The 24,332-nt window shown below is 44.8% G+C and overlaps 1 protein-coding gene across 1 annotated transcript in view; it reads left to right on the top strand.

The window, feature by feature from the left end:
• Positions 1 to 24,332, top strand: part of Fam102b (family with sequence similarity 102 member B) — a 72,126-nt gene that overhangs the window by 13,312 nt on the left and 34,482 nt on the right. Inside the window, exon 2 of the mRNA XM_045138730.1 lies at positions 22,805 to 22,925. Within this exon, the coding sequence (XP_044994665.1) occupies positions 22,805 to 22,925 (121 nt within the window). The remainder of the gene's footprint in view (positions 1 to 22,804; positions 22,926 to 24,332) is intronic.

Below are 24,332 nucleotides of genomic sequence, written 5' to 3'. Positions count from 1 at the left end.
CATTTCTGTTTCTTTATGCTATCCTTTTCCCACCTTTTGTTCATAGTTGATCCAAAGTCTAGAAGATGTGGTGCTGAGGTCATGTCCCAGCCGACAGTCCTTTCGCTTGTTTCTCTCTAACCCTTATTGTACGATGTTGACGCTTTGTTGCTTGAATGAAAAACTTTACACATCTCACTATGATGTATTCCTCTCAATTCTTCTTTTTTTTTTTTTTTTTGGTTTTTCAAGGTAGGGTCTCACTCCAGCCCAGGCTGACCTGGAATTCACTATGTAGTCTCAGGGTGGCCTTGAACTCATAGTAATCCTCCTACTTCTGCCTCCTGAGTACTGGGATTAAAGGTGTATGCCACCATATCCAGCTTCAGTCATTCCTATAATTCTTCTTTTACTGATCATTTTGCACCAACCAAATTTGTTCTCTTAGTACATTTATAAAACAGTAACATGCAGGAAAAGGAAGTACTTAACTGGGTTCTTCTATTGGGGGGAGCAGTGGGAAGTCAAGGAGAATGTCATGGAAGAAAACTCCTTAGCAAGTTTTTTTCTTAAAGTCTAGCTGGAGGAGGGAGCAGAGCGGCAGAGGAACAGCGTGTGCAGCATGGCACAGCACGGTCGTGGCACAGGGCCCTGGGGGGCAGTGTGGACGTTACTGCTGCCACCGAGGAGAGGGAGAGGCAATTCAAGTGTCCGTTCTGTGGTCCAGGGACTCAGAATCAGAGGAGTGACTTATACAAAATAGTCAGGTGGTTCTGGGCTAAAACTGATGAGAATTTGTATCTGTCAGGCCACCTTTATTTTCTCAGTAGCAATCAAGAAAGCATGTGGTGGCTCACCTGTGGAATCCCAGCTCTCACGAGCAGAGGCAATGGAATCACAAGTGTGAGGCCAGGAGGGAGGGGCTCCACAGGGAGAGCCTGCCAGCTTCTACAACCCTTCCTTCTAGGCAAGGTCATGTTAGGTCCTGCCATCTACTTCCTAGGAGATCTTGTCTCTTACTGCTTGTGTCTCACACGTCACTCTCAAACTTCATTGTCACCATCAGCTGTCTTTAGCTCATTTCAGAGGGTGTGTCTTACTCTTGCACATTTTCTGTATCTTTGATTCTACCCATGCCTAACACCCTTTTTCTATACAATGCTAATGCAAATTTCATGTAAAAATGATTGTATGGGGGCTGGAGAGATGGCTTAGCAGTTAAGACACTTGTCTGCAAAGCCTAAGGACCCATCGCATGTTAGCCAGACACCCAAAGGTGAGGCAAGGGCAGGGTCGCACATGGCCACTAGGTGGTGCAAGTGTCTGCAGTTTGATTGCAGTGGCTGAGGCCCTGGCCTGACAATTCTCTTTCTTTCTCTGTGTCTCTGTCTCTGTCTCTCTGTGTTTTTCTCTTTCTAAAAAAAATAAAATAATAATTGTATGGGCTGGGGAGATGGCTTAGCTGTTAAGGCACCTGCCTGTGAAGCCTAAGGATCCAGGTTCCATTCCCCAGTACCCAGGTAAGACAAATGCACATTGTGGTACATGCATCTGGAGTTTGTTTGCAGTGGCTAGTGGCCCTGTCATGCTCTCTCTCTCTCTTTTTCTCTCAAAAAATAAAAATTAAAAATAATTGTAGTATAAACTTTCTACCTCTTAAGTATTCCCATGTTCCCCACAACCCTATACTCTGCATTCTGTCCCAGCAAGTGACTGAAACAGTTATCTTTGATGATATCATCAGTCACCTGACAGAGCTAGCTAATATTATTTTCTTATTTGTACCTTCATACTCTGTTTGAAACTGCAGCAATTACCTGCTTTTTTGTTGTTGTTGTTTGTTTGGTTTTGGTTTTTTCAAGGTAGGGTCTTGCTGCAGCCCAGGCTGACCTGGAATTCACTATGTAGTCTCAGGGTGTCCTTAGGTGATCCTTCTACCTCTCCTTCCCAAGTGCTGGGATTAAAGGCCTGCACCACCATGCTGGGCTGGCTACCTGCTTTTTGAAAGCTATTCTCCACTTTCATCTCCCAGATTCCCTTTCTAAGTTCTCTCGTGTTATTACTTCTGCCTTTTTTTATTTCAAATATTTTTATTTTTATTTATTTACTTGAGAGAGAGAGAGAGGCTTTATGTGGGTACTAGGGAATTGAACCCTGGCCATCAGGCCTTACAAGCAAGTGTCTTTAACTACTGAGCCATCTCTCTGGTCCTGAAAAGTCCCTTTTCAACAGTCGTAATGAGTCGTAGACAGAGCCATGGACATGTTCATTGTAGAGCACATGGTGCTCAGTGAGGGAGCAGAACAGAGTGTTCAGTGTAGTGAAGGACTAGCCCGGAAGGGTACTTGGGCAACCAGATCTTCCTCAGATGCCATCAGAAACAGATTACATTTTATATTTTTAGATCCCACATAAGCCAGATGTACAAGGTGACGCAAGCGTACAAGGCTGCGCATGCACACAAGGTGACGCACACACCTGGTGTTCGATTACGGTAGCTGGGGTCCCGGGTGCTCCAATTCTCTTGCTCTCTCACTTGCTCTCATAACAATTTCATGCTCAGCCAGGCGTGGTGGCACATGTCTTTAATCCCAGCACTCGGGAGGCAGAGGTAGGAGGATCACGAAGAGTTCGAGGCCACCCTGAGACTACATAGTGAATTCCAGGTCAGCCTGGGCCAGAGTGAGACCTACCTCAAAAAACAAAACAAAACAAAACAATTACTCATGCTTTAAGTTCTTAAAAACTTCAGGGACTGGAGAGATGGCTCAGTGGGAGAAGTATGCTTCCTCCGTAAACATGAGCCTGAGAGGGCCCGAAACCACCTGGGCTTGAATCTCCAGATCCCACATAAGCAGCTGAGGATGGCCACATGGTTCTGTAAAGTCCAGCAAAGGGAGCAGGCATAGGGAATTGTTCCAGCTCGTGGAAACAGCCGGCTCAGGTGTGTCAGTCAGAAGCTCCGGCTCAAGGAAGAACGGGCAGAAGGATGATGGCGCAGCCAAGCAGCATGGCCCCTGCTGGCGGGTGTGTGAAATGCTACAAGGGCACACCCGTGTGAATACCACACACGCCACACCACACGTATATACCAGAGGCACACACACAAAAGCTTTAGCATATGTTCTTTTAATAGTGCTGTGCAGACAGGCATGGTGGCGTGTATCTGTAATTACGGCACTGGAAACGTGGAGGCAGGAAGATTATGAGTTTGAAGCCAGCTTGGGCTTCACAGAAAGATTCTGTCTGAAAAATAAATAAATAGGGCTGGAGAGATGGCTTAGCAGTTAAGGTGCTACAGAGCCTAATGACCTGGATTCAGTTCCCCAGTACCTATGTAAAGCCAGATGCACAACAAGGTGCACGCGTCTGGAATTTGTTTGTAGTGCCTGGAGGCCCTGGTGTGCCCATTCTCTCTCCTTCCCTGTCTCTCTCTCCCAGGCCTCGGGAGGCAGAGGCAGGAGGAGCACCGTAAGTTCGGGGCCACCCTGAGACTACATAGTAAATTCCAGGTCAGCCTGGGCTATAGTGAGACCCTACCTGAAAAAACTAAAAACCACAAACAAACAAAGGAAGGGAATGAGAGCTAATGCCTGTGTATAAAAGACTATTATTAGTAGTCTTTCAGGGTTGCGATATAAATTAAGTAACAGTTCTTCTTTTTATTGACAACTTCCATAATTAAAGACAATAAACCATGGTACTTCCTTCCCCTGCAAAAAAAAAAAAGTTCTCTTGGATGCTCCTGTCATTTCCAGTCTCTTCCCTTTATTGCTGACGTTGCGCTCCTTCCCTTGAGCATCCAAGTATCCGGCTGCATGTAACAGGCTGACGATGGCTTCAGAACAAATCCGAGGGCCCCCGGGGAGAGCCTGCGTAGGAAGAGACCCAAGGCAGGAAAATGAGGGGGGTGCAGTGCCGCTGGAGCGAACAGAGAGGAGAGAGAGAGAGAGGAGCAGTGTTCCCTCCGCCGCTGTGGTGACACACGGGCGTGGCAGAGCTGCTGTCGAGTGTGGTGAGCACCGAGAAGCTCCATGGAGTCGCGGGAGCAGAAACCAGGTCTCGAGGTGTGAGCGGGTCAGCGGCGGGGGCACGAACTGATGACTGAAAGTCCATCAGCTGCAGTGACCGAAACAAAGGAACTTTGGGGCTGTCACAATGGCTCAGCCATTGAGACTCCGGCCTGCAAAGCCGAACGAGCCAGGTTCAATTCCCCAGTACCCATGTAAAGCCAGATGCACAGAGTGGCGCATGCGTCTGGGGTTCGTTCGCAGCAGCTGGAGGCCCTGGGCACCCATTCTGCCCTCTCTCTCTCTCTCTCTCTCTTTTCTTCCCTCTTGAAAATAAGATTTTTTTTCTTTTTTTATATTTTTATTTTTAATTTTTATTAACATTTTCCATGATTATAAAATATATCCCATGGTAATTCCCTCCCTCCCCACCCCCATACTTTCCCATTTGAAATTCCATTCTCTATCATATTACCTCCCCATTACAATCATTGTAATTACATATATACAATATCAACCTATTAAGTATCCTCCTCCCTTCCTTTCTCTACCCTTTATGTCTCCTTTTTACCTTACTGGCCTCTGCTACTAAGTATTGAAAATAAGATTTTTTAAAAAATATTTTGCTTACTTATTTATTTGAGAGAGAGGGAGGGAGAAAGAAGAGCATGGGTGTGCCAGGGCCTCCGGCCACAGCAAATGAACTCCAGACATGTGCACCACTTTGTGTATCTGGCTTTATGTGGGTACCGGGGAATCCAACCTGGGTCCTTTGGCTTTGCGAGCAAATGTCTTAAAGCACTAAGCCATCTCTCCAACTCAAGATTCTTTTTCTTTTTTTATTTTTAATGCCGAGCCCAGGCTGTGCTCAAACTCCTGACCCTCCTGCGTCTGCCTCTTTAGCAATATCCTACCGGTACGCATCACCACCACTGGCACAAGATTTTTTTTTTTTTTTAGGTTTCTTCTTATTGTTATCCATGGCTTAGCCCATAACAGTAAAGATTTTAAGATTTTATAACTTTTTTTTTTATCTACTTCTAGTGTAAAGGAGCCAGATTGAGTTAACATCCGTTTTCCAAATTATTTTGGGTTATAACTCTTTTTATTTATTTATTTATTTGAGAGCGACAGACACAGAGAGAAAGTCAGATAGAGGGAGAGAGAGAGAATGGGCGCGTGCGCCCCCTTGTGCATCTGGCTAACGTGGGACCTGGGGAACCGAGCCTCAAACCGGGGTCCTTAGGCTTCACAGGCAAGCGCTTAACCGCTAAGCCATCTCTCCAGCCCTGGGTTATAACTCTTGTTGTGTTGTTTTTTTTTTGGTTTTTCGAGGTAGGGTCTCACTCTGGTCCAGGCTGACCTGGAATTAACTATGTAGTCTCAGGGTGGCCTTGAACTCATGGCGATCCTCCTACCTCTGCCTCCCGAGTGCTGGGATTAAAGGCGTGCGCCACCACGCCTGGCTAAGATTTTTTTTTTTTTTAAACAAAATTTTCTCTCTTATCCTACAGAACAAATTTGTAGAATTTTGCTAATCAAAGGCTTTTCCAAGTACTGTGGCATAGAATTTGGCTTGTGCCCAAGGCTTATGTTATCTTAATGAAATGAGGAATTACCCATAGTATTGATTTTGGACTTTGCTTGACATTTGCTTTGTTTTGCGTGAGTCATCACTGACATAGCTTTGGAATAAACCCATTTGGTGATGTTTTCTTTCTAGTTTACAGTCACATATTGCCTTGTTCAGAGCCACATTTCAATAGCAATGTCTGGGAATTCACTACAGCTATTGTGTAAGCATAAAGTAAACATTTTCTCATCTATCGTTAAATTATTTTCAGTCAGTTTAGGGCCACATAAACTTTTTAAAAGTTATATTTATTTATTTGAAGCAGAGAGAAAGTTACAGAGAAGAGAGCCAGACAGAGAGAGAATGGGTACACCCCAGGACCTCTAATCACTGCAAATGAACTCCAGAAGCATGTGCCACTTTGTGCATCTGGCTTACATGGGTACTGGGGAATCGAACCTGGGTCCTTACACATTCTTTACAGGCAGCGAATCCATCTGTCCAGCCTCCCAATATACTTTTATACTTTTTATTTAATATTATTATTATTATTACTATTTTGGGTTTTCAAGGTAGGGTCTTGCTCTAGCTCAGGCTGACCTGGAATACACTATGTAGTGTCAGGGTAGCCTTGAACTCACAGCAGTCCTCCTCCTTCTGCCTCTCGAGTGCTGGAATTAAAGATACGTGCCACCACACTCAGTTGGTATTGTTTAATTTTGTTTATTTGAGAGAGAGAGAGACAGACAGACAGATAAGAGAGAGAATGCGCATGCCAGGGCCTGTAGCCACTGCAGACAAACTCCAGACCCATGTGCCACAGTGTGCCTCTGGCTTATGTGGCTACTGGAGAGTGGAATCTGGATCCTTAGGCTTTGTAGGCAAGTGCCTTAATCACTAAGCTATCTCTCCAGCCCCTGCCTTTTTTTTTTTTTTTTTTTCGAGGTAGGGTCTCACTCTAGCCCAGGCTGACCTGGAATTCACTATAGATTCTCAGGGTGGCCTTGAACTCATGGCAATCCTCCTACCTCTGTCTCCCGAGTGCTGGGATTAAAGGCATGCGCCACCACGCCCGACTCTTTTTTTTTTTTTTTTTAAATGTAGGGTCTTGCTCTAATTCAGGCTGACCTGGACTTCACTATGTAGTCTCAGGGTGGTCTCAAACTCACAGCAATCCTCCTACCTCTGCCTCCCAAGTGCTGGGATTAAAAGCATGCACCACCATGCCTGGCTTACTTTTGTATTTTTATGCTATTTTTTTAATAAAATATTTATTGGAGAGAGAGAGAGGGAGGGATAAAGAGGCAGATAGAATGGGTATGCCAGGGCCTCCAGCCACTGCAGAGGAACTCCAGATGCATGCACCACCTTGTGCATCTGGCTTACATGGATTCTGCAGAATTGAACATAGGTCCTTAGGCTTTGCAGGAAAGTGTCTTAACTGCTAAGCCATCTCTCCAGCCCTTTTGTTTGTGAGGCAGGGTCTCACTCTAACCCAGACTGAACTAGAATCCACTATGTAGTATCAGGGTGTCCTCAAACTCACTGCGGTCCTCCTCCCTCAGCCTCCCAAGTGCTGGGATTAAATGCATGTGCTACCACACCCAGATATACTTTTTTGTTTTTATTATTATTGGTTTTTAGAGGTAGAATCTCATTGTAGCTCAGGCTGACTTGGAATTCACTGGGTAGTCTCAGGGTGGCCTCAAATTCACAGCAATCCTCCTACCTCTGCCTCCTGAGTGCTGGGCTTTTAAAGATTTATTTATATTTATTTGAGAGAGGGAGAGGGAGAATGGGCATGCCAGCACCTCTAGCCACACAAACATATTCCAGACGCATGCACCACCTTGTGCATCAGGTTATGTGGGACATGGGGAATCGAACCTGGGTCCTTAGGCTTCACAGTCAAGCAACTTAACTGCTAAGCCATCTCTCCAGCCAAAGCATCATTTTTTTCTCTTTGTTTTATATTTTTTCTTTGTTTATTTTTATTGATTTGAGAGCGACAGAGAGAGAGAAAGAGGCAGATATAGAGTGAGAGATTGGGCGCACCTGGGCCTCCAGCCACTGCAAACAAACTCCAGACACATGCACCACCATGTGCATCTGCCTTATGTGGGACCTGGAGAATCGAACCCGGGTCCTTAGGCTTCACAGGCAAGTGCTTAACTGTTAAGTCATCTCTCCAGCCCCCAAGCATCTTTTTTTTTTAAAGGTAACATTTAAAAAATTTTTGTTCACATGTGTATATATGTGTGTACATGCAAGTTCACGTGGAATCCAGAGAATATCCTTGGGTATCATCCCTCTCAGTTGCCGTCCTTCTTTTTAAAAAAAATTTTTTTTGTTGTTTATTTATTTAAAAGGGAGAGAGAAAGAGGGAGAGAATATGGGTGCACCAGGGCTTTCAGCTGCTCAAACGAACTCCAGATGCATGCGCTACCTTGTGCATCTGCTTACGTGGGTCCTGGGGATTCAAACCTGATCTTTTGGCTTTGTAGGCAAGCTCCTTAACCACTAAGCCATCTATGTAGTCCCTCATCTTTTTAAGACAGGTCCTATCGTTGGTCTGGAGCTTACCAGTTAGGCTAGATTAAGCTGGCTCTTGAGCCCAGGGGTGACTTGTCCCCAGCTTCCCATCACTAGGATTACAAGCATGTGCCACAACACTGGGCATTTTTAGGTGGGTTATGGGGTTCAGACTAGGATCCTGCTGACAGAGCTTTTGCTGCTGCCCAAGAAACCTTCATAAGCAACTGTGAATTACCTTATCATCTCTGATAACAGAAGTACATGATTAGCCATCAAGCTAGTAATGTAGACAATACGCCTTTGAAAATACATGCAGTTCACCATCACGATAAAGTACAAGGCTTCTGAAGCAACCAGGAGCTCAGCTGTCATCGTAATGTCATCACTTACCATTTACTGCTTTGAGCAACTACATTAGTACCAACTAGTAATGAGTACAAAAATAGACCAAGTTAGCCAGGTGTCGTGGCAAGCACCTTTAATCCCAGCGCTCAGGAGGCAGAGGTAAGAGGATCATCGTGAGTTCGAGGCCACCCTAAGACTACATAGTGAATTCCAGGTCAGCCTGAGCTGTAGTGCAACCCTACCTCAAAACCAATATACAAGTTAACTATTGTAAAACGTAGCTACCACATAACTCTGCTGGTATTTTGTTGCTTCCATAAAGCATCAGTTCAGCATTCAAAGATTATTAAGAAACTGTTTTAAGCACTTATTGTAATCTCCCTAACTCACCCTCTGTGAGGAGCGGTGTCCGGCAGGTCAGGTTATGCAACATGATACATAAACATGAAATCTATTTGTGCTGGGAACAGTGTCAGCAGGAAATGCCCAGCAGGTGCCTGCTGCTCAAGAAATAGCCCATCCAGTGTGAACTGAATAGGCAATTCTCAAAAGAAGAAATACAAATGGCCAATAAACACTTGAAAAAGTGGTCAACATTCTTAGCTACCTAGAAAATTCAAATTAAAATTGCTCCAAAATTCCCTTTCACCCAAATCAGAATAGCTATCGTCAAGAAAATAAGTTGATAACAAATAGTGGAGAGAATGTGGGGGGAGGGGTAACCCTTATACGCTACTAGTGGGAATGCAAACTTGTGCAGCCACAATGGGAATCAGTATTCAGATTCCTCAAAAAACTGAAAATAGGGCTGGAGAGATGGCTTCGCACTTAAAGTACTTGCCTGAAAAAGGCTAATGACCTGAGTTCAATTCCCCATCCACATGTAAAGCCAGATGCACAGAGGGGTGCATGCATCTGGAATTTGTCTGCAGTGGCTAGAGGCCCTGGCACACACATTCTCTCTGCCTCTGTATTCTATCTCTCTCTGCTGGCAAGCAAATAAAAGGGGCCATGAGAGAGGAGAAAGAGACCTTAAAAGAGGCCATAAGTGCCAGAGAGATGGCCTAGCAGTTAAGGCGCTTGTCTGCAAAACCAAAGGACCTAGGTTCTGCTCCCCAGGACTCACATAAAGCCAGATGCACAAGGGAGCTCATGCATCTGGATTTTGCTTGCAGTGGCTAGAGGCCCTGGTACCCCTATTCTGTTTCTCTCTCTGCCTCTTTCTCTCCCTGTCTCTCAAATATCTGTTTCTCAAATAAATAAAAGTTTAAATAGGCAATAAATAGGATAATGGAATGTAATTAATTAATTTATTTTTTTTGGTTTTTTGAGGTAGGGTCTCACTCTGACTCAGGTTGACCTGGAATTCACTATGTATTCTCAGGGTGACCTCAAACTCACGGCGATCCTCCTACCTCTGCCTCCTGAGTGCTGGGATTAAAGGCGTGCGCCACCACACCCGGCTTGAATGTAATTTAAAAAGCAGAAATTGGAACTGACTGGGAGAAGAAAGGGGAGCCAGCCAGAGGAGGGAGGGAAGACGAGGAGGAGGAAGGCCATGGAGGAAATGAGAACAAAGTATAATGACACATAGGTATGAAAATGTCATGGAGAAATTCATTGCTTTGTGTGCTAACCTAGACATTTAATACTAATTTAAAATTTTTTTTATTTACCTATTTTCAAGTAGAGAATCAGAAAGAGTATGGGAATACCCAGGGCCTCTTGCCAGTACAAGTGAACTCCAGATGCTTGCACCACTTTGGGTGTAAAGCACAAATATGCCATCTAATGTTCCTTTTAGTCATTATTTTTATTTATTTGCAAGCAAACACATACACACACATACAGAGAATAGGATAATGGGACGCCGGGACCTGAAACTACTGCACATGAACTCCAGATACATTCTCCACTTTATGCACCTGGCTTTACATGGGTACCGGGGTATTGAACCCCAGTTGTTAGGTTTTGCAGTCAAGTACCTTAAGCACTGATCCATCTCTCCAACCCTTAAGCATTATTATTATTATTATTATTATTATTATTATTATTATTATTATTGGTTTTTTGATTTTTTGAGGTAGGGTCTCACTCTATCCCAGGCTGACCTGAATTCACTATGTAGTCTCAGGGTGGCCTCGAACTCATGGCGATCCTCCTACCTCTGCCTCCCGAGTGCTGGGATTAAAGGCGTGCGCCACCACACCCGGCCTTAAGCATTATTTTTAATGAATAAAGTCACTGTGTCTATTTATGGTGGATAGTATGATTTTGCCCATCATGGGGGATCAAGCCAAGCTAATTAAACCACGTATCACCTCAAGTATTTATTATTTCATTGTGGCAAGGCTGTTTTTAAATCTGCCTGCCAGCTATTTGGAATTGCACATTATTGCTAACTGTGTTCATATGCGGCACAAATGCCTGTCTCCTGTGGATCTGTGGCTTCGTCCTTGCTGGCCAAAGTCGCCGTCCTCTCTGCGTCCGCCCCGCACAGACACATCTAGGCAGGCCGGAAAGACAGAGAGGGGTACGGAAGCACAAGGAAGGAGAAAGAACCCCTCGCACAGCCCCCCAGGATCTGGTTTACATTTCTTCTCGCTGTCTGAGTTGAGAGATGGCTTAACAGGTAAGGCCTTGGCCTGTGAAGCCCAAGGACCCAGAATTGACTCCCCAGGACCCACGTAAGCCAGATGCACAAGGGGCTACATGTGTCTGGAGTTCATTTGCACTTGCTAGAGGCCCTGGCACACCCATTCTCTCTATCTGCCTCTTTCTTTCTCTCTCTCAAATAAATATATTTTTTAAGGGCGTGTTGGTGCATGTCTTTAATCCCAGCACTTGGGAGGCAGAGGTAGGAGGATTGCTGTGAGTTCGAGGCTACCCTGAGACTCCATAGTGAATTTCAGGTCAGCCTGGGCTAGAGTGAGACCCTACCTTGAAAACCAAAACACACACACACACACACACACACACACACACATTTTTTTTTAAGCACAAGTCTAAAATTTTGGCTTACTCTTTGAACCTGGGTGTGACTTACATCCTTGGAACAATGTCCAGTGAAGGACAAGGTTTTATAGCCACTTTGTAGATGCAGAAAACATGTGATTACCAATACAGCTGACCACAAAATATTTCATAAAAGAGGAAACTTATGTAGAGAGAAGTAGTTTATTCATCAGTTGAATGTTAAAACAAAACTCAGGCCCAGATCTGTTGAGTGTAAAGTCCATCCTCTCTCCTTCCTACCGTGTGGGGGAAGGGCAGTGAGCATCCTAGAGAAAGGACGGCCTGAAGGCTTAATTGAAGGACGGTAAGGAAGAGCCATTGCTTGTTGGGGGCTGGTGAGGAACAATAGGGGATCAGATTTGAGAGGGAGTAGGCAGAGCCAGGCCTGGAATCTCAGCTGCTTGGGAGTCTGAGGCAGGAGGATTACGAATTCAAGGCCAGCTTTGGGCACAGAGAGGTTGTGGTCAGACAGTTGAATATGTAGATGAAGGATTTGTCTTTTCACCTACATATAAAAGCAGCCATAATTTTGTTTTTTGGTTTTGGTTTTTTTTTTTTTGGTTTTTCGAGGTAGGGTGTCACTCTGGTCCAGGCTGACCTGGAATTAACTCTGTCATCTTAGGGTGGCCTTGAACTTATGGCAATCCTCCTACCTCTGCCTCCCAAGTGCTGGGATTAAAGGCGTGCACCAACACGCCCAGCTAATTTTGTTTTTTGATGGTAATGGTGACTGATCTAAGGCTTTAAGCATGCTAGGGTAGCACTCTGCCATTGAGCTATATCACCAGCAAGCCCTGTATTTCTTGATCTGGAAACTGGCTGATCAGATCTGTGGTCACAGAAACTGTAGGTATTATTTTTCCACATTCTGGGAATATCCACAAAGACAGAGTCTTTTTGTTTAGAAGTACTTTTTTCTTTTTTAAAAAATCATTTACTTGTGAGAGAGGGGCGGGGGTACACACTAGGGTCTACCCACCACAGGGGAACTTCGGGCACATGTGCCATTTTGTGTACCTAGCATTACATGGGCCCTGAGGAATTGAACCTAGGACAGAGGCTTTGCAAACAAGCACCTTTAATTGCTGACCTAGCTATTTCTCCAGCCCCTAATTTGGTTTTTTAACCTAAATTCTTGAGTTCTTAACTTTTTATTATTTTCGTATTTTATCTCATTCAAATAGGGTTCCCAAGTGCTAGTTTTTTCTTTGTTTTCATCTCTGAGAGATGATTTTGACTGGGTAGAGAATTTTACAGTTCACACCAACTTCTGAGTTCTAAAAAGTTATTCCTTTGTTGCTTGTTTTTAAAAGCTGTGGGGAAATATTTTCTTTCCTGTAGTCTCGTTTATTTTTTTCACTTTGCAAGGTGGGGTCTTTGTCTGGCCCAGGCTGACCTGGAATTCACTATGCCTCAGGGTGGCCTTGAACTTATGGCAATAATCTTACCTCTGCCTCCCCGAGTGCTGGGATTAAAGTAAAGGCCTGTGCCCCCACACCCAGCCCTTATAAGTCTTATTTTTAATGGATTTTATTTTTCAGAGCAGTTTTAGCTTAGCAAAACTGAACAGATGGTACAGAAATTTCTCATGGCCAACAGCACAAAGCACCCTCTGCTGTGAATATCCCCACTCCGGGAATGGTGACATGCCTTACCATTGGTGAACTCACATTGGCCCAATGTCACTCACAGTCCGTAGTTTACATTGGGATTCACACCTGGTGGTGCACATTTGGGGGGATCTTAACAAGTGTATCCACTATAGAGTACCTTGTATACTGCCCCCAAATACCTTCTGTGCCCCACCTGTTTCTCCCCCCACCCGACCCACCCCAAATTCTCTTACTGTCTGCATAATTCTACCCTTTTCAGAATGTCACCATCTCCTGGCAGGATTTTTACCTTATTAAAACTGGAAGTTGGGCTGGAGAGATAGCTTAGCAGTTAAGGCATTTGCCTGCAAAGCCAAAGGAGCACAGTTTGATTCTCCAGGACCCACATAAGCCAGATGCACAAGGGGGCACCTGTGTCTGGAGTTCGTTTGCAGTGGCTGGAGGCCCTGGCATGCCTATTCTCTCTCTTTCTCTCTCTCTCCCTCTTCCTCTTTCTTTCAAATAAATAAAATATTTTTTAAAATTTTTTTGTTTTATTTATTTATTTATTTATTTGAAAGAGGCAGAGAGAGAGAGAGAAGAGAATGGGCGCCCCAGGGCCTCCAGCCACTACAAACGAACTCCAGACGCATGCACCCCCTTGTGCATCTGGCTAACGTAGGACCTGAGGAATCAAGCCTTGAACCTGGGTCCTTAGGCTTCATAGGCAAGCGCTTAACCGCTAAGCCATCTCTCCAGCCCAAATAAAATATATTTAAAAACTGAAGCTTTGCTTAATTTACTTTTTATTAAATTTTCCTAGGTTATGTGGTATATTCTCATTTTTAGTGTCCGGTCCTTCCTTAGGTTATCCTTTTGGAATCATTTTCTGTTTCACGCTTATCGTGTCTTCTGCATCTGCGTTGTTCTTTCCAGAAGGTGTAGAAGTGCTGCTAAATGGAATTCATGTAGCTATGAAACTGAATTCATTTCTTGAAAGAAACCGCCTTTCTTTCAGATGACACATAGCTGATGATTGGTCTGCGTCTGGGTTACATCACTTAACAGTATCCCTCAGGTTCACTCACATTGCTACAGAAGGGATGAATTTCTTTTTCACCTGCTCCCACACTTGCTACTGTGGGAGACTGCTTTTTTAAAAATATTTCCTGGGGACTGGGGAGATATATCAGAGGGCAAAGTGCTTGCCATGCAAGCCTGAGGACCTGAAGTGTGACCCCCAGAGCCCACACAGAATGCCGGGTGTGATGGCGTGCACCATAGGCCCAGCACTGGAGAGGCAGAGGCAGGAAGATCGCTGGAGCTTACTGTACTCTCTGGGTAATCTAGCCAAATCAATGAGATTTAGATTCAGTAAGACAGCCCGTCCCAAACAATAAGGTTGAGGGCTGGAGAGATGGCTTAGCAGTTCAGTGCTTGCCTGTGAAACCTAGGGACCCCAGTTCAAGACTCCATTCCTCAGGACCCATGTTAGCCAGATGCACAAGGGGGCTCTTGCATCTGGAGTTTGTTTGCAGTGGCTGGAGGCCCTGGCACACCCATTCTTTCTATCTGCCTTTCTCTCTCTGTCACTCTCAAATAAATAAATAAAAATAAATATTTAAAAAAAAACTACATAAGGCTAGAGAGATGGCTTAGCAGTTAAGATGCTTGCCTGCAAAGCCTAATTACCTTCCACTCTCCAGGTCTCATGTAAGTCAGACGCCCGAGATAGTACACATGTTTGGAGGCCCTGGCACACTAATTTTCTGTCTAATTAAAAAAAAAAAAAAGAAAGAATTGCATCTATCCTGGAAAGTGACCACTTGTAGCATTTATTATTGAGATGCACTGTGAGACTGTGTTCTGAGCACTGTTAGAATTTATTTGCTTATATCACGTTCCTGTGAGGTGCAGGCAGCTGTCATCCTCCTTTCTGGGAGGAGGAAATGCAGATGTGGAGAGGTTAGACAGTGTGTTGGTATGTCAGCAGGCAGGTTGCAGAGGCAAGGGTTAAACCCACACTGCTCTGGGCACAAGCTCTTAACCTCCATGCAGTACTCTCTGGCTAACACTTGCGTTCTTTGTAGCATTTTTTTTTTTTAATCACTCCTTCTAGAAAGTTTAAAATATTTTGAATTACTAAGGCATGACAAAATTTACTAGTTTTTCTGAGAATGATAATGAAGTTGGCCGGCATAATAACTTAAGTAGTGACAAAGATTAGGTCCACCTATTTTCATCTTATCCTGGGTTTTATTTATTTATTTATCTGGGTTTTTCCGAGGTAGGGTCCCACTCTAGCTCAGGCTAACCTGGAATTCACAGTGTAGTCTCAGGATGTCCTTGAACTCACGGTGATCCTCCTACCTCTGCCTCCCGAGTGCTAGGAATAAAAGCGTGTGCCACCATGCCCGGCTCTAACTTGGGTTTTATTTTTAATCATTTTTCTAGATTTTCTTTGACATTTGTGAAACAAAACAATGGCAGTAACAACTTTATCTTTTTCTGAGTCCTCTGCTTGTTTCATGTTTATTTCAACAGCTATATCATGTTATCGTAGGAATACTTAGCTTTCCCCAGTCTGAACACAAATCATACTCCAGTTGTGTTATTTCTTGAAAGTGGTTGAGCAACTGCCTAAAACTCATAGGAAATTAATGACTCACCTAACGGGAAGCATTTACTAATGTGACTTTTGTCTCAGTTGCCAAGTAGTTTGCGTGTGTTTCCATGGTCACCTGTCAGTACAACAAACGACTGGTCACAATCCAACTTTGCCACGTTTTGGGTTTGCTTAGTTTGGATGGCTTTCTCACAGCTGTGTGTGTACGTGCAGAATATAAAGGAAGACTCTGAGCCGGGCGTGGTGGTTTGCGCCTTTAATCCCAGCACTCGGGAGGCAGAGGTAGGAGGATCACTGTGAGTTCGAGGCCACCCTGAGGCTCCATAGTGAATTCTAGGTCAGTCTGGGCTAGAGTGAGACCCTACCTCAAAAAAAAAAAAAAGGAAGACTCTGGGCAACTGCCGTAGGCACACAAAACGTTAGCCTGTTTTTTTTTTTCTCTTTTTTTGTCAAAAATATATTTTATTTATTTATTTGAGAGAGAGAATAGGCGCACCAGGACCTCCAGCCACTGCAAAGAACTCCAAATGCATGCGTCTCCTTGTGCATCTGGCTTACATGGGTCCTGGGGAATCAAACTGGGGTCCTTTGGCTTTGCAGACAAATGCTTTAACTGTTAAGCCATCTTCTCCAGCCCTGTTTTTCTCTCTTGGGACAGCATTTCAAACTATATCCCAAGCTGGCCTCAAACAAATGGCAGTACTCTGCTTTAGTTTCTCAATGCTGAAATTACAGGTATGAGATATCCACTATCCAAAATGTTGTGTGTGTGTGTGTGTGTGTGTGTGTGTGTGTGTGTGTGTGTGTGTAAGGACAGAGAAAGAGAGAAAATGGGCACTCCAGCTCCTCTGGCTCTCTAGCTGCTGCAAACAAACTCCAGATGCATGCAGTACTTTGTACATCTGGCTTTATGTGGGTACTGGGGACTCAAACCAGGTCATTACTTTGCAAGCAAGAACCTTAACTGCTGAGCTGTCTATCCCACCCCCAAACCTTTTTTAATTTGAAGTGATTTTTAATAATCCAGAGCTTTTTAAAAAATTTTTTTGTTCATTCTTATTTATTTGAGAGTGACAGAGAGAGAGAAAGAGAGAGAGAGAGAGAATGGGCGCGCCAGGGCTTCCAGCCACTGCAAACAAACTCCAGACACGTGCGCCCCCTTGTGCATCTGGCTAACGTGGGTCCTGGGGGGTCGAGCCTCGAACTGGGCTCCTTAGGCTTCACAGGCAAGCGCTTAACCGCTAAACCATCTCTCCAGCCCAATCCAGAGCTATTTTTGATGTTAAAAATGAAAAGAGCTTATTTCATTTAATATCTGTGCTTATGTGAGTTACTACTAAGAAAAGGAAGACTGGGCATGCTGGCTCACACCTTTAATCCCAGCATTCACCGTCCAACTCATTAAAGCTTTATTTTGAGGCTGCTTGCATTGCCCCAGAAATATTTTCCCCGCATCTCCTTGATGAACATACACCTGGTTTCTGGCGATGTCAGGAGCCCGGCTAGGGAAGAGGCTCAGCACTGAGTCACCTTGCATTCCTCCCAGCCAGAAGCCAGCACGTTATTGCTGATACCTGCCCTCCAGCCATTCAGGCCACAGAGGCCTTGTGAGGGAGTCAAGGAGGACTGCTTCTCAAACAGGACCTTTAAGATTCCACTGGCGGTTTTCAACATTAGCAGCATGAGGTTCAGATTTCCTCAATATGCTAAATTTGTTATCACTTGTCTGGCCTGGGCCACTTATTTTTGTCTCCAGATGAGATAACACCTGGACTTTTTCTGTTTTTCTAACTTAGCAAATTTGGAGAGTATGGGCCATCTTCAGCTAGGTTACGTAGGATTTTCAAAGGAAAGTAAAATAACGAGTATTTTAAATATTGTTTCTCTTTTTTATTAATTTTATTTGAGAGAAAGAAAAAGAGGGAGGGACGGAGAGAGAGAGAATATGGGCACGCCAAGGCCTCCAGCACTGCAAACGAACTCCAGACGCGTGTGGCACCTTGTGCATCTGGTTTATGTGGGATTTGGGGACTTGAACCTGGGTCTTTAGGTTTTAAAGTCAAGCACCTTAACTGCTAAGCCAGCTCTCCAGCTCCTTGTTTCTCTCTCTCTCTTTGCATATGTGTGGTATGCACGCATTTGTACGTATGTACTTATGTATACATACACATATATGCGTGTATTTGTGTGAGTGTGAGGAGGTTCACTTGCACATGTGTGTATTTAGGCCAGAGGACAACCTCAGGTATTATGTTCAGGGACACTGTCCATCTCTTTTTTTTTTTTTTTAAATTTTTTGTTTTATGTTTATTTATTTGAAAGTGACAGACAGAGAAAGAGGCAAAGAGAGAAAGTGAGAGAGAATGGGCACGCCAGGCCCTCCAGCCACTGCAAACGAATTGTGCACCCCCTTGTGCATCTGGCTAACGTGGGTCCTGGGGAACTGAGCCTCGAACCGGGGTCCTTAGGCTTCACAGGCAAGCGCTTAACCGCTAAGCCATCTCTCCATCTCTTTTTGAAACAGGGTCTGTCATTGGCCTGGAGCTCACCAATGACTCTAGATGGGCCAGCCAGCAAGCTTCAGGGATTCTCTTGTCTCCACCCCCTCAACAATAGTAGGATTGTGGGGTTGGACCATCATCCTGCATTTTACATGGGTTACGTATGGGGAGCGAATGCAGGTCTTCATACTTGCAAGTCAAGTATTGTATCCGCTCAGATATCTCCCTAATCTGCTGATATTATTTCTTGATAGCTGGTTATATGTCAGTGGTCTTGGTGACAGGAAGCTCAGCATATTCCTGAAGAGACCATGTCATCTCATATTTGCATGCCTTTCTTAGGAGCTTCAGAAATTGTGGCTGATGGCTTCAGCAAGTCTTGAGACCAAGCAAGAGCTGTTTGGAGAAAATCAACAGTTTAAAGTTCTGGGCTGTTCACAGCAGCTATGGTTACCTGCCCAATATTGGGTCAGTTGACTTTCTGTCCTGGATGGGGGAGGGCTTCATAAGGCCCTACTGTACCCTGGGTAGGTAGGTAATGGTTGCTGGGTGAGGGGGAGTCATTCTCTTCAGTGCTGTATTCACTGATAAGTGGTGGGAAGAAAAAGGGATTCAGCAGGAATGGCAGGGGGATAAGAAAGGATAAAGGGGAGGTTGGAGAGATGGCTTAGCAGTTAAGGCATTTGCCTGCAAAGCCAAAGGATCCCAGTTTGATTCTCCAGGACCCACGTAAGCCAGATGCACAAGGGGCGCATGCATCTGGAGTTTGTTTGCAGTGGCTGGAGGCCCTGGCATGCTCATTCTCTCCCTCTCCTTCTCTCTCTCTCTCTCAAATAAATAAATAAAATATGTTTAAAAAAAAAGGATAAATGGGGAGGTTTATATGAACAAAATTGTGTGTGTGTGTATGTGTTTTATGAAATTGTGAAAGAACAAATAAAGTTAAGGGGGGATGGTAGTTTGAATGTGATAATTTAAATGTAGGCCCAGGCTGGAGAGATGGCTTAGCAGTTAAGGTGTTTTCCTGCAAAGCCAAAGGACCCAGGTTCGATTCCCCAGGACCTACATAAGCCAGGTGCAGAAGGTGACTCATGCATCTGGAGTTCATTTCCTGTGGCTAGAGGCCCTGGTGCTCAATCTCCCTGTCTCTTTCTCTCAAATAAATAAATAATATAAATGTATGGCCCCAAAGATTCAGGTATTCTATTCAAATATAAGCTTGTAACTTGGGTCTCCAGCTGTCCGGAGGAAGTATTACTGGGGGCAGATCCTGGGGTCCAGCCCTAAGGCGCGTTGGTGTGTGATCTTGATTTTGAGGCAAAGGTCTTGAGAGAGCAGTGTGAGCTCTGGGGTTCGTGTTGGCTGCTGTTGGGGCTCTGCTTGCTGCACTTGTTTCTCTCTGCTTCTGTCGGCAGCAGCCAGCAGCTGCTTCTACCATTGATAGTTTCTCCTGGACTTGGAAGCCAAAATGAATCCCTTCCTCCCATCAGCTATGTCTGGTTAGATGTTCATGCTAGCACCTTGGAGCTGACTACAAAACGCCCCCCAGACGCAGGTGCTTGATTAAAACTGCGCTTGCAACCTCAGCCCCTAGCAGGCAGATCCCTGCTTGAGGGGGCATGCCACTGGGGTGGATCTTGGAGTCCAGCCCTAGGGTGCGCGTGCTCAGAGCAGCTGGGGCTCTGGGGCTCGTGCCTGCTGGAGCGGGTGCCCACGGGTGCCCACGGGTGCCCATGGGTGCCCGTGTCCACTTGCTGCGTTTGTTTCTCTCCATGTGGATCTCGGAAAGCCAGCAGCTGCTCCCACCAGTCATGGGCTTGCCCCTGGATTTTGTAAACTTGAAATCAACTCCTTCCTCTCATAAGCTGTGTCTGGTTGGATGGTTGTCCAAGTAACAAAAAGCTGGCTGTAATGGGAGTCCTTATTATTTTCATTACTTACTAATATTTAAAAATTTATTTATTAGCCAGGCATGGTGGCACATGCCTTTAATCCCAGCACTCGGGAGGCAGAGGTATAGGAGGATTGCCGTGAATTTGAGGCCACCCTGAGACTACATAGTGAATTCCAGGTCAGCCTGAGCTAGAGTGAGACTCTACCTCAAAATAAATAAATAATAAAAATAAAAGTTTATTTATTCATAAAACTAATCTGAGTAGTCCTAATACAATTTCACTGTCTTCTCTGAGGTAGCCTCATGTTGACAACCGCCATTCTGCCAGCAGTTTGTCCCGTCCTCAGGCCTTTATCTAAATTTCCAACTCACCAATGAGGCCCCAGTGCTTCAGAGGAGTTATCCTGCTTAGTTCTTTCTTTTTTAATATTTAATTTCATTCATTCATTTGAGAGAGAAAAGACAGAGAATGGGCGCACCAGGGCCTCCAGCCACTGCAAACGTGCTCCAGACACACGTGCCATCTTGTGCATCTGGCTTACGTGGGTCCTGGGGAATCAAACTTTGGTCCTTTGGTTTTGCAGGCAAACGCCTTAACCGCTAAGCCATCTCTCCAGCCCTTAATTTTCTTACGAAAGAACTAAGGAGCTGAAGAGATGGCTTGGCAGTTAAGGCGCTTGCCTATGAAGCCTAAGGACCCAGGTTTGATTCCTCAGACCCACATAAGCCAAATGCAAAAGGTGGCACATGCATTTGGAATTTGTTGGCAGTGTCTAGAAGCCCCGGTGTGCCCATTCTCTGTCACTGAAATAAAGTTTTTTGTTGTTGTTGTTTTTTCAAGGTAGGGTGTCTCTCTAGCCCAGGCTGACCTGGAATTCACTATGTAGTCTCAGGGTGGCCTCAAACTCATGGCGATCCTCCTTCCTCTAACCCCCGAGTGCTGGGATTAAAGGCCAGTATGCCTGACTATATAAAATATTTCTAAAAAGAGTCTGTATGTAAGAAAATCAAACTTATTCAACCTGAGCTCTCTTGCCTGTGTCCGTTGAAACCATACAATCAAGAGAAGCTCTTGTACTTTATTCAGCATTTTTGGCTTTTATTTTCCCATTCTCATTCTTTCTCCTCATATCTCTCCCTCTCCTTCCTCTGTTAACAGAATTCTGTTCTCTTGTGCAATTATATAACTATATAACAGATAATTATATCTTTTCTAAGGCTAAGCCCCTGGAGCCTCCACAGAGCAGTACAGAGAACAGCATGTATAAAAGTCAGGAAACGTGAAAGAACAAAATTGTTGGGAAGATAATGGGGTTTGGGGCCGTGGAGGGGGACTTCGGCCTTAAGTGGGCTTGGTTTGAATGCGGGCCTGCCATTCGATCTGAATGACTTGCGTTAGCTTCCCTCCCGGGCACGCCGTGCAGATCATGAAATGATTAGGGCTGGCTGGGATGAAGCGGCACGCTGGGCACCCTCACTACATGCTGGCTCCTGTTGCTGATTAGCCTGAGTCTTGCTAACAGTCACCTTTGTACTTGAGGGTTGCTGTATTTATGTCTCTCGCACTAAGCAAAGCCTGAGGCCTACAATGTTAGGAACTCTGCTCTTTATCGTTTTAAAAAAATCTATTTATCGATGGGTTTATTTGAGAGAAAGAGGCAGATACAGAGAGAGAATGGGTGCAACAGGGCCTCTAGCCACTGCAACCCAACTCCAGACTAAGAGCCTCTGCAAGGGCCTGTAATGTTTTGGGGGCATCGGGGACCTCCCTGGCCAACAACTCACCTAACACTGAAAATTTTCTACCAACCATCTATGATTTCTGGACACGCCATTGTCCAAAAAAGCGGGTTTCCATGTGATTATTCATACCCTCTTAGATTTTCATGAGCCCTCCCCCCTTTGTCTTTCATGTTGTTGGTGGTTATGGAGTTTTTTGTTTGTTTTGTTTTGTTTTGGAGATAGGATTTCATGTATCGCAGACTGGCCTTGAACTTCTGATAGAGCAGAGGATGACCTTGAACTTGTGATCCTCCTGCCTCCATCTCCCAAGTGCTGGGATTACAGGAATACTAGGCGAGCATGCTACCAACTGAGCTATGTCCCCAGCCAGTTGTTCATCTGTATTTTAAATTTAATATTTTATTTGTTTATTTATTTATTTGAAAAAGAGAGTGAACGAAAGAGGCAGATAAAGAGAGAATAGGCCGGGCGTGGTGGCACATGCCTTTAATCCTAGCACTCGGGAGTCAGAGGTAGGAGGATTGCCATGAGTTCGAGGCCACCCTGAGACTCCATAGTGAATTCCAGGTCAGCCTGGGCTAGAGTGCGACCCTACCTCAAAAAACCAAAAAAAAAAAAAAAAAAAAAAGAGAGAGAATGGGTTTACCAGAGCCTGTAGCCACTTGCAAACAAACTCCAAACGCATGTGCCACCTTGGGCATCTGGCTTACATGGGTACTGGGGAATCCAGCCTGGGTCCCTAGGCATCACAGGCAAGCACCTTAACTGCTAAGACACCTCTGTATTGTAAACATCTAGCATGTAATCAACACACATGAAATGTGTGCAATGAATCATGGTGCCCCCCTTGATACTGAGTGAAGTTATAAGTAAATTATCTCAGTCTCAACTATTCATGTTCCACTGTTTACAAATACTGGTTTCGAATTTGTAGACTCGAGTGAAGGTGTGTCATCAATAAGAAGTAACTGTCCTTTTCTTTTCCGTCCAGGGAGGTGGTGCAAGCAAACTGCGTTCACTGGAGAAAGAAGTTCTCGTTTATGTGCAAAATGAGCGCCAGTGCCACCACGGGCATCCTGGATCCTTGTGTCTACAGGGTATCTGTAAGGAAGGTACAAAAACAGCCTATGATTCCTCCCTTCTCTGAAACCATATTTAGCTCCACAGCCACTAACTTGCTTTATTTAACTTGCTTTCACGTTAGAGCTGTTGTATTTTGCTTCACCGTTGCAACAGGGAGACATGGTAAAGAGACAAGTTATAAATCAAAATGTTCAAGAACCTTCCCCTCAAGCTCTCTGGAGATAAGAGTATTAACCTCATTTGTGTTAGTTTGGGGACTGTGTGTGTTTATATCCTGCCATTTATTGAATTCCTCTTCTTTATGGACATTGTTCTAGGGATTTTGTATTTAAAAATTAATGTCAGATAACAATTCTGAAATTGGGTGCTACTTTCTCCATTTTTCAGTAAAAAAAAAAAAAAAAAAACAAGGCTCAAAGAAATGAAGTTACTTGCCCAAATTGACATTGTTAATAAATGGTAACAGAAAGACTCAAACTCAAGTCTTTCTGATTACAAGTCCATGGTTTGGGGGATATACTTGTCTTTGGGGTCTTGTCTCTGTTTTCTTTTGAAGCAGGGTGTCACTCTAACCTGGCTACTCTGGAACTCACCCTGTAGCCCAGGCTGGCCTCAAACTCATGGTGATCCTACCTCAGCTTCCTGAATGCTGGGATTAAAGTTGTACCATGCCTGGGTTTTATTTTATTTTAGTTATTTACTTGTGAGTAGACAGAGAGAGAGAGAGGGAGAGAGGGAGAGAGAGAGAGAGAGAGAGAGAGAGAGAGAGAGAGAGAGAGAGAGAGAGGGGGGGGGGGGAGAAGGAGAAGGAGAGAAAAGGAGCACACCAGGTTCTCTGGCCAGTACATATGAACTCCAAATACATGACCACTTTGGCTCTTACGTTCTTTCTGCCCCCGTCCCCTTCTTCCACAGTGGTCATTGAGCCTTGGAGGCTGCTGAGCTCTGAACTCTCACTTTCTCTCAGCACTGTGATGACTTTCCAGTCTCCCCAGTAGTCACCCCCATCTGCAGAGTGAACTTAGTCACAGGCCAGGTATGGTGGTGCACACCTTTAATCCCAGCGCTGAGGAGGCTGAAGGAGGAGGTTCATCAAAGATTTCGCTTATCAAAGTTGACAAGGGGCCAGGGGTGCTGGTGCACACATTGGATCCCAGCACTTGAGAGGCAGAGGTAGGAGGATCGCCATGAATTTGAGGCCAGCCTGGGACTACAGTGTGAAATCCAGGTCAGCCTGGGCTAGAGTGAGACCTTGCCTTGACCAAAAAAATATAAATAAATAAATAAATAAAAAATTGACAAGGGCTGAGGATAATAGCTCAGCAGTTAAAGGCGCTTTGTTTTTTTAATATAGCCTGCGGGCCTCTGGCTCAGTTCCCCAGTACTCACGTAAAGCCAGATGCACACCCTTGTGGGCGCATGCATCTGAGGCAAGA

The sequence above is a fragment of the Jaculus jaculus genome, chromosome 19 (genome assembly GCF_020740685.1).
Source record: "Jaculus jaculus isolate mJacJac1 chromosome 19, mJacJac1.mat.Y.cur, whole genome shotgun sequence".
Lineage (NCBI taxonomy): Eukaryota > Metazoa > Chordata > Mammalia > Rodentia > Dipodidae > Jaculus > Jaculus jaculus.
The sequence above is the reverse complement of the archived record's forward strand: the minus strand, read 5'-3'. Positions and strand labels throughout refer to the sequence as shown.